The sequence below is a fragment of the Erithacus rubecula genome, assembly GCF_903797595.1.
Source record: "Erithacus rubecula genome assembly, chromosome: 4".
NCBI classification, from domain to species: Eukaryota; Metazoa; Chordata; class Aves; order Passeriformes; family Muscicapidae; genus Erithacus; species Erithacus rubecula.
Genome location: NC_136686.1, coordinates 874,222 through 885,055, shown reverse-complemented (window position 1 = coordinate 885,055; position 10,834 = coordinate 874,222). Strand labels below are relative to the sequence as shown.

At 41.5% G+C, this 10,834-nt stretch overlaps 1 protein-coding gene across 1 annotated transcript; it reads left to right on the top strand.

Moving 5' to 3' along the window:
• The first annotated feature begins 1,063 nt into the window (after nt 1-1,063).
• On the top strand, nt 1,064-6,757 carry MGST1 (microsomal glutathione S-transferase 1). Its single transcript, XM_079304985.1, has 4 exons — nt 1,064-1,131; nt 3,279-3,428; nt 4,283-4,377; nt 6,393-6,757. Exons 2-4 carry the CDS (start codon nt 3,303-3,305, stop codon nt 6,637-6,639), a joined length of 468 nt encoding a protein of 155 aa, XP_079161111.1. The 5' UTR covers nt 1,064-1,131; nt 3,279-3,302; the 3' UTR covers nt 6,640-6,757.
• The last annotated feature ends 4,077 nt before the right edge of the window (nt 6,758-10,834 follow it).

Genomic DNA, 10,834 nt, shown 5'->3' with positions numbered 1-10,834 from the left:
GTTTCCCAAAATTATACATATAGCATTCATTTTAATATTTGCAAAAAGCTAGTATTATAATATGTAGTTATAACAATTTTCTTTGTCACCTGGCAAAAATCATGACGTGTATTTATTGGAACAGCACTGATGGCTTGGCAATACAAGCATGTTTAATTTTCTTGCCCTTTGGTGGAAGTTAAGGCCCTCCAGAATAAAGGAGGGGATGAAACACTGAGACTTATAGGGAAACTTTGAGCCCTCTCAAAGTTGCACAATTTGCAAAAATATGCAATTTCCCAAAAGAAAAAGGGAATTTGCACAACTGCTATGACCACAGTGTGTCTGGGCCACAGCCTTTGGTTTCCATTGAGAGGAATGTTGGATTTGTCTTTAGAAACAACCTTTGGGTCTGCTGGTAGATAAAACCAGCACTGAGAAATAAAAGAAACAATGGGATGGATTCCACTGATTGATGAATGGAAAAAGAAGATATTTGCCTTTACAAGCAAACTGTAGGTTTGCTGATAAATGAAATTGGATATTGAAAGATGAAAGAAGCAATGGGGGAAAACTATGAATTCTATAAGAATTCGAAATTAAAAGGGAGGGTTAAACATTAGAGGGGGATTTTGGGAAGTGTGCCTCTCAAGTACCTGAGCCAGTGGGGAAAGAGAGAGGGAAAAGCGGCCGGGAAATTGGGATGAAAAGGGAGGCCGCGTCCTCCAAAAATTCGGGAGATCCCGGGCAGATGCCCTGTGGCCTCTCCCTTTATTCGAATAAAACAAAAAGGACCAATCTGTCTGCTTTTTGGACATACACCTCTGGTGTTTGTGGGCCAGTTTTCCTGACACGCCTGTCCAAGGCTGTTCCGACAGCAGTTTTTCCTCGCTCGCTCCCTCACGCTCCCCTCCCTCTCTCCCGGGCTCGCCGGGCTCTGGGCCTCACCCGGGGCCGCTCCGTGAGGGCGCCCAGGGCCGGGCCCGCCCCCGCGGCCGGCGGGGCGAGGCGGGGCCGGGCCGAGCCGAGCCGAGCCGAGCCGAGCCGAGCCGAGCCGAGCCGAGCCGAGCCGAGCCGAGCCGAGCCGAGCCGAGCCGAGCCGCAGCGGCGACGGGGAGCGCAGGGGCTCGGATCGCCGCGGGCACGGCCGAGGTGCGGGCGGCGGCGGCGGCGGGGCCAAACCCGCCGCGGGTGCGGGAGGGCGGTGCGGGAGCGGGGGGCTCCGTGTGGGGGGGATCGGGATGGCGGCGTATCCCGCGGAGCCAGGAATCAGCAGCTGGGTAGGGAACGGAGGCTGGGCCGGGAATCAGCAGCTGCATTGGGAGCGGAGCCTGCGGGGACAGGAGACTTCTCGTGGAGAAGTCGCCTTTGAAAGGCGCACGAACAAGCGGCCCTGGCTCTGCCATTGCCTCACGCGTGGCGGGGCTGGGCCCGGCCGCTGCTCCGAGCCCTCACAGCGGGGTTGCAGAGACAAACATCATTATTACCATCACTGTTATTGCTATTACCCGTGTTATCAGGCTGTTTGCAAACGGAGTGAGGCTGTCACTTCAAACCCCGTACTGCTCGCGTGTTCGGGGTTTGTTTTTGCGATTTCTGCCCCGATTTTCTCGCTGCCCTTCCATTTTGCGCTGGGCGTTGTGGAGCCCTGAGGGGGCACAGGGAAAATGGATGGATGTGGCTGAGCGACAAAGCTGCTGCTGGACAGTGTCCCATGGCAAGGACTTGGCATCGTTCTTGGGTGTATTCTCAGCATAGTTGAGGGAAAAGTGCTCTGACGCCGTGGGTTTGTTTTCGTTCGGCCAAACACTGTGTCCTTTTTTGCCGTGATACAAAGTTAAACGCAGCGGGACAGTTCTGTAAAAATGTTTTAGCAAGATTGTTTAAATGAGTTGAACCAGTTCCTGTCAATTTCTGAGGAAAGGCTTCGCCAAGTCGCTGTTTATCTTGGGAACTGGACCGTAATGAGAGAGGAGGCAGAGTTACATTGAGTTAATTTCCCATGGCCCGGTGACCCAAGCAATGTTTTAGAAAGGATAAAAGGAGGAGCAGAATCCCATCACCACTGCAGACAGGTCCAGGCAAGGCTAGTTTTGTTTTTACTGAGCAAACAGCTGCTCACCTCCATCCTGCCCCCTTCCTCACCCAGGACGTGCCTTCAGAGCAAGCCTTCCATAATGCTCTTTGCTCATCAAATTCTCCCTGTTTGGCAGTAGATGACTGTGCTGAAAGCAAGATGAGAGGTTGTTAAAACTGTAATCAAGTGAATATTAACATTTTTATTACCATCGTTAAAATTATATCGCAGAAAGTAAGTTAGCTGTAACAAAAAAGTTCTTTTATTTCAGTCGCTAGTGAAGCTAAGACATAATAGTTGTATGGATTCCTAGTCACTAAATGCATGGCTGAAGCATTTGGTGAGGAAAACACCTGGGTCTGTGCAGGGCAAAAATTGAATTTACACAGGGATGTGGTTTTTTGTTTTTTGTTTTGTTTTTCACCTGCATTCACTCCTCAGCACCTCTTAACTTTGTGGTGCTGATAAAAGGTACCACCTCCACAGGATTGTGGGTTTGGTACAGTCTCGTTGGAAAGAGACTTCATTAGTTTAAGCCTCCCATGATAAAAGCAGAAATAGTCCTCTCCTCTTTGTCATTACAACTTAATCTTTGCTCGTGAGTCATGCTAAAAGCAGTTGTTAAGAACAAGGTCTCAAAGGGGGAAAAAAGCATGTTCAGCTCAGTTTGATCACAAGTTACTGCTGGGTAGGAAGGTACTGGTTAGTTTGAAAGCTGAAGCAATTATACTTGTGTCATTCTGCACCATACTAATTTTCCTCTTTACATTCTTAGTGTTCATAGCATTGTCACACACTCCTTCTATCCTGGTAACTGCTTAGGGAAATTTACCAATTCAAATGAATTGATCTGAAATTGGTCTAACTCCTTGTGCTGTTTCAAAAGAGTACTAATTTCTGTGACTAAGTGTTGTTTCTGCAATTACATTAAATATTTTGGTAGTTTGTACCTTGACAGTTTAATAAGCACTTATAATGGAAGCAAAATATTATAATATATTATCTTAATGTATTATATTATGCTATTGTGGGGAAAAAACAAAACAAACAAACAAACAAAACAAAAAAAAAAGGGAAAATTGTTTGAAAAGAAACTTTCCATGGTGGCAAAATCATGCTGTCATTGCAGTTATGCTAAAAAACAAGGCTGTTAATACAATGTTGTTGTCAGAACTTTGGAGTGCCATGATGTTGGCTTTAACTAACTTTGATGTTTTTTTAGTGGTCATCAGTGAGAAGAGGAGAAATGGCCAAATCAACCCAGTTAATTGACAATGAAGTCTTCCGGGCTTATGCTACTTATGCAGGAATTGTTCTTATAAAAATGATGCTGATGAGTCTGATAACAGCTTACTTCAGGATCACAAGGAAGGTAACCATTTGGAAATACTGGCTGGGAGAACAGACTGATGTTTTTTATTGAAATACAGAGATAAAGCAAATTTAATTTTCTGTGTAATATAGGAAAATTCTTGACAGAAAAAAACCAGGAAAGAGTGAAGTAAGACAATGTAAAATGTTGCTGATGATGCTGTTAACACACGTCTAGAATTCTGAAGCTATTTCACAAATGGCTACCCTGGAAAGCTGTGATGTAGCTTTCCTAAAATCAAAAGGTTTTCTTGACTTTCACAGCCTGAAAATCCACAGAATGCATATGTTACTACATGTGTCAGCAGGGAGAAATCAACTGTGGTCTGCACTGCCTGAATTAAATGTTATTTTCAAACACTGTCTTGCAGTATTTTGAGGTAATAATGGGTTATAAAAGTGTAAAAATTTGTACCTAAGAGGAAAGGGAGACACTTCCTTGGTCATAGATGAGAATTGCTGTGTAGACTTCTGTAGAAAGAAGGGATCCAAAAGCACTTTCAGATAACTGGTCAGGAATGGTGAAAAAGAGACTTGAGACCTTCTACCTCATAGGTGCCTGTGTTCTGTCAGCCTACTGCCTTTGCTGCAGGCTTGTCCCTTTCACAAAAAGGCTTTATCTAAATGCATAAATTACACTGCATTAATTTGTCAGCACACAAGTATGTACAGGTTGGGCTCAAGAAAGCAGGAATACAGCAAACTTTGTATTGTTCCCTGTGCTTTTAACTTCAGGTAAGTTAAGTGAGGTTTTTGAGGCATTGGTAAAAAGAGTGGCCTTTATAGCAAGCTGCCTTGACTGGAAAAAACATTTTGGCTGCTAATGTCATTAATGTGTGCTTGTGTTTGAAACAGGCATTTGTCAACCCAGAAGATACAGAATCATTTGGAAAAGGGGAGAGTGCTAAGAAATACCTGAGGACTGATCCAGATGTTGAACGTGCACGCAGGTAATACACAGGAACTTTTAAAGGTTATTTTAAATAACAGAATAATATTAAATCAAGGAGTGAATTTCACCCTGTTCTCTGTCAAGACTGTGCGTGTTTTATGGTGCATCGTGTAGCAATCTAATACATTAATTAGTTTAAATGAGCAAACCATTCCACATTCAAATGTTCAGTGTGCATTCTAAAAACAATAAGCCACTGTCTGGTTATAACAGCCTGTCTGCATGGGCAAAGTCATGGGAACACTCTAAAATATGACCATAAGTTGATGTAGCTCATGGCAAAATTTCCTGTTTCCAAAATGGTAAATTTTGGATGCTGTTTGATACACCTGTGCAAACAAGGAAAGCTTTAATGGAATGCTTTCCATAGGATTATTCCTTGATGAAACTAAGTTTATTTTTATGCCAAAAACTTGAATGTCAGTGAACTCTTTTCATTTAAACCTCCGTTAGGGAAGATCTTGAAAATAGTCCTTATTTAAGAACTCTGCACCCTTGCAATAATGGCTGCTGTTTCACAAAGCAAGTTTCTCTATTCCTCTTGTGGATTCAAATCTCAGAAAGAAGAGCCTGATCTTAGTGGGCTGTAAAGATGTTCTGCTCCTTCCTTTTCTGCCCCTGAGTAGTTCAGGGAGTTGTTGCTTAATTTCATGGGTGTTACATAAAAGTGGAAACTTTTATGATGAAGGGTAATTCCTTTTCCTTTGTAAATTGTAAGAGGCCAGCTAAGTTGAAACTAACTTTATGACCCATTTAATTCAAATAGTTGTGGTAGAGAAATGACATCTACCTCAGTCATTTTCACAAAATAGATTTTTAAAACACTTTATTAGCCGATCCTGTTTTGCTGTTTTGTGGAGTTTTCCAGACATCCCCAGACCTAGTGAGTCAGCTTGGATCTAGTTACTATGTTGGTGTTGCAGCATCCATATTTTCCTCCCAACAGTGGTTCTTAATGGAAGTTTTCTATATTTTCTTCTGCAAGCTTCATGGCAACAGATAATGCCACATAAATTTAACATGGCTTCTCTTCTGTGAAGTGATTGGAATGTGTTCAGTTTATGGGGGAAAAGCATTTTTTTTTTCAATAAAAGAGGTTACTTTCTTCAGAGTACTTTTATGGGGAATGAGAATAAAAAATCTGGAGAGATAAGTTTCCTCATAATGATAAATATATTCTAAAAGCAGCTGCAAGACAGTGCCATGACTTGATTCCAGTTGGCTCTGAAATTTGACATCATTAGTAAGTCTTAGACATTATTTCAATCAGTAAATTAGGCTGGAAGTATAATTTATCTAAAGAGTTGAAGGGAGCTGAAAGAAGGGGTGTGAAAGAAAACTTCAAGATAAGGAGTTCAGTCCCAACACATTTTTAGTAAATTATATTGTGGTTTCAAAATTTCAAACATTTTTTCAGCTATTTTAGTGCTCAAAGTGGAGAAAATGAACAGAAAGTGTAGCTGTCACACCTGTTAGATGTTCAAAAATAATCTTCTTCAATATGATAGAACTCCTAAATGTTTGATGGAATGGTTCTTCTGTTGGATATTTCATGTTTTCTTTATGGACACCACAAACTGGATTTATGGGATTAGAATAGACCATCTGGGCCATGAGCTGTAATAGTTTCAGTCATAGTCCTCCAGTTAATTGATGTTAATTGAGAGAGGCTCCCAAGAAAACAGCTACCTCTCTTCTTCCCTGACTTTGCATTCTTGCATGACCAGGTGTTTCAGACACCTCATCTAAGTCCTTAATATTACCAAGATCCTGAGGAAAAACTAATGCCTTTCATACAGAAGATCAGAAACTTTAAAATGTGGGGTGCAGTGGGAGAGACCAGAGTGATGTCAGGTGAATATGCCAAAAGTGTTTCAGCAGCTGAGTCAAGTCTCTTCTGCAGAGGAAGCCAAGAGATGTTGAATATGTTGAAAATGCTGAAAAATGATGGGGTTTGAAGTGGTTTATTCAACAAAATATAACACCTAAAAATAATTTTGCTCCTTTCCCCAGAGGCCACCTGAATGACCTGGAAAATATTGTCCCATTTGTTGGCATTGGACTGCTGTATGCTCTGAGTGGCCCTGAGCTTTCCACAGCCCTGCTGCATTTCAGGATCTTCACTGGGGCTAGGATCCTTCACACTTTTGCATACTTGATCCCTCTGCCCCAGCCTAGCAGAGGTTTGTCTTGGGCAGTTGGCTACTCAGTGACCTTCTCCATGGCCTACAAAGTCCTGAAGACAGTGTGGCTCCTGTAGCAGGGCTGGAGTTTCTGTGTCCCCTTTGACATTCCACACAAAGTTTCCAGCACTGTACAATGGTGTCTTAAGTGAGCCATTGAGTCTTCCATGGTAACTGGAATTCTTTTTTTTTTTTTTTTTAACAAAAGCTTTTTGTTCCTGTTCAGAGGTGTTTCTTTTTTTGGGAGGAAAAATAATCCTTCTCCCTCTATTCCCTGTGCATGGGTTGCACTGCCAAATACTAGATTGGATGTTCCCTTTGCAATTTGTCAAGTGCTTACAATTCTAAACATGAGATGATGCTGTATTGATAGAGTGTTTGATAATTTTCTACAGATGCACTATTTTTGGCTGCAGCTCTGAAGTCTAAATCAATAAAGACAAGATTAAAAAAAAAGCCTGTTTGTATTTTTGTTTTCATTTCGACTTTTCTCACTGCAGCCAGCAAATAGCATGTCACTATGTATCAGGAAGAGATTCCAATCATATAGTTCTTTGAAGAAAGCTTACCTTAATAATAAGATATAACCAGTAATGCTGGTCTTGCTGTAAAAAACCTCTTTGATGAAAATGTTTGTATAATCCACTTTGGGATTAAAAAACCTAAACCGTTGCAGCTCCATTTCTTTCAGTTGAATAGATTAAAAAGAAAGTATTTGTGCTAAATTCTGTTTGGAGACACTGGTGAAAATTGGAAGTAATTATTTTTGTTGAGGTTCCTGCAAGTGTATTTTTTTTGACTGGATGAAGTGTAGACCCTTTGTAGAGGATTTTTTTTTCATTTCTGAATAAATTCAGCATAAAATGAGTGACACTTGCAAATGTAGCTATCAAGTAATTCAGATGCACATATATAATTAGTTTGTGTGTCATATTGTCATAAATATGTTTCTGATAGGAAATTTTGCTCTTTGCTTACATCTTTCTATGATGTGTTAATTTGAAATACATTCTTTAAAGACTTTTCCCTGCCTTCTCTTTGTTTGGTTGGTTATTCTGGGGTTCTTCAGTAGCTCTGGCTTAAGTAAATATCACAAGATTTCAAGTGACCCAGAAAGGTCTTTATATGCAGTGTGCTGGTCATTGAGAGTTTTAAATGGCAGAAATCAGAGCACAGCACCTTTGGTTTGCTTTCCTACCCCAGAAGCTGCTCCCCTAAGGGTTAGGCTAGAGAGGAGATGAAGAGTTCCCACTGCTGCCTCCACATGTCCAAGATTTTGTTTTGCTTTTTGACTGGGGAAGTAGTTGTACTGCAGGAAATAACACTGGAGGGCTTTCCTGCCTACCCACAGTTGTGAGGTGGAAGTTGGTGCAGTGTTATGTTAGGCTGCAACTCAGAAGGGTGGCAGGAGGAATGGGGAAGAATTCAGAGAGACTGGTTCAATCCAAAGAAAGAGGATTTTTATTGCAGTTTAAATGTGGTGTTTTAAGTCATGTCTACTAAAGAAGAGAGGGTGGAACATGAAATCAAAAAGTTAACAGTGATTTACCAAAAGTTAAATCTAACTAATGAGTAAAATAACAAAGAGCTGGATCCTCTAGAAGGAGGATGAGAGGAGATGATGATTGAAAGTTGAACATGGCAAGCACACAGCAGCACCTCTGGGTTAGCAGAGGCTCCAACGTGGGAACATTTTGTGTTTCTTCTTGCACCTTCTGCCACCACTTCCAGCTTGTGCTGTTTTCCTCCTGCTCCTTCTTCCTCTGCTAGGTTTTATGGGATCTTGAGAGCAGCTACCTTGGATGGTATTGTAACAAAAGCCACCAGCTCTTCTGGTTTGAGAAGGACCAGTGATGGAGATTGGAGGAGCAAGGCTGCAGCCTTGGAGCTGTGTCCCAAAGCAGTCACTGTCACACTCAGCCTGCCAGCTCTCATCAGTTTGTGGCTACTTTGGCTTCCTTATATCATAACAGCATCTAAAACTCTTATTTCCTCACTGCTCTGTAGCTTGCCTCTTCCTCCCAGCTGTGTGTCTGTCCATCCATTTAACACAAAGGGAATGTGCAGAGGATCCTGTTTGAAATGCAACAGCAGAGCAAGTCCTCTCCTTGAGCATGGAAAAGGCTCTTCAGACAAGCCTGGTTGTCAATGCCAGGCATATGCAGGAGCAGCATTTTCAGCTCCTTTTGCATCAATCTTCTGTACAGAAATCTCATTCCTGGGGACTGTCTTTAACTCTGTGATCTTGTACTTGAAACAAAACTGGTTTTAAATCCCTTCCATTTGCTCAGTGGTTTCAAAGCCCAGAACATACACTTGCTATGTGCTGAGAAGTAGAAAAGATAAATGGAAACCCTTAGAAATACCTAGAGTGATTCAATATTATTCTGTGTTTCTCTTGCATTTATTTTAAACCTATATTTTATTTTCCTTTGCTCCCACAAATACCATCTGTGCATCTGGGCGGGGTACGTGCTCAATCTGGGAAATGTGCCTTACCAGATTCTGTCAAATACAGACTGCCAGCTCCACACAAACTGTGTTGGAGTGGTCCTTGTCACACAGCTCTTGCATTTCTCTGGTCCCTGCCCCTGTAAAGGTGCACTGTACCTGTTGTACAGCTGTACATTTTGAAAGGTTAGTGCATTTCAGGAGAGCTAGTAAAGGAGAAAGAGTAGGTTAGTTGAATTTATTATTCAGCTAAACTGAATTTTCACCTTTTAAAACATGCACGTGGATTTCAGAGTGCTGGTATCAGGTTCTCTTGCAAAATCATCACATGAAGTAACTATTGAAACTACTGACTGTTATCAGCAGGTGTGCTCCCTTGGACCTGGTGAAAGTACAGAAAGGGCTGCTCCATGGGAGCCATGTAAACAGAGGTCAAACCATCAGCTTCTATGCTTCATTTCTGTTCATTATGCCCCCTACTCCCACCACCAGTCTTGGGCAAACTGAGAAACTACTGGTTTTCTTCTCTCTGCTCATTGTGTTCTTCTCCCAGGTACATTGTAGCTCAAACAGTTGACCATGAAGCACCTCAAAATGCCAGCTGTCTTAATCTGGTTAGCTGGGTTCATCTCTGAGGGAATTTCCAGGGCTGCATTGCTTTCAGCAGAGTAAACCTGAGCAATTCCTCAGTTTAGTTTTTGTTTGTGTGGGTAACTCCTTACGAGCCTTTGAGAAAAATTGCTTTGTGCTGGTTTTCCTGGCTGCAGATGCATGCACTGAAAGCACTGAGTTGTTGGGAGAGATGATGAGAGGTGAAGAGCTCTGAGCTAGGACTTGCTGTTTGATCATGACTTTTTGTCCTGTCACCATGAAGAGAGTGTTTAAAACTATAAATGATACATTAAACATTTCCTGGAATTCTCAGAAACAAGTGTGTGTCTGAGCTTCACCGCCTTCGAGGTATTTATTTCAAGAAGCTGGGTCAATGTTTCTGTAAGTGATGGAATTGCTTGTCATCAAAATACAGAAGAAGAACAGCCTGGGCTCTTAACTCAAATCACTTTGGGGTTTGAAAAAATTCTATTTACTTGAAGCCGATTATTGCTTTAGCTGTGTCTATTTCTGGTTATTTACAGAAACAAATTCAATCTGGATTTTTCATGGAAAATGCTTGTAATGTATGTCTTTTTTAAGAGCAAAAAATAAGAAGCAGAACTTTTAGAACACAGTTTTTAAAGTGTTGTCTGTCATTATTCAAGCTATAAGAACTTTTCTCTTTTCCAAATGTTGTCCTGCCAACTGAGATGGCACCAAGTGCTCTCTGAAAGGTCATATTGACATGTGTTAAAATACCCTCATGATTAAATATCTCTGGCTGTTGGACACTTAGAAATCTAATACCTCTTTGTGATTCACTTTAAGTGATATTCAGGCTTTCAAATCTTGATTAGTGATTCCCACTCATAGATTGTGAGGGCTAAAATAGATCATTAGCTCCTTCAGCCTGACCTCTAGTGGAAAAGATGCCATGGAATGGCTGCCCTTCTGCTGAGGTTAGTTCAGTCACAGCATGACTTCCAGAAAGGTGTGTGATCCTCATTCAAAGACTTTGGAAAACAGGCATTGATTCACTCTTTTCTGTGACATTGGTTCTCTCTGGTGTCTGTGTGCACTAAACTGAGGCTTTAAACACACCATAGTTTGGTTTTGTTAGCTTTTTTGGATTTTCTTTTTTGTGTGTGCTTTTGTTTTTTAATTGAGGCAGTTCTTACTACATTATTGCAGTGCAAGATGGAAAATGAAATTTTTTAATCAAGAATT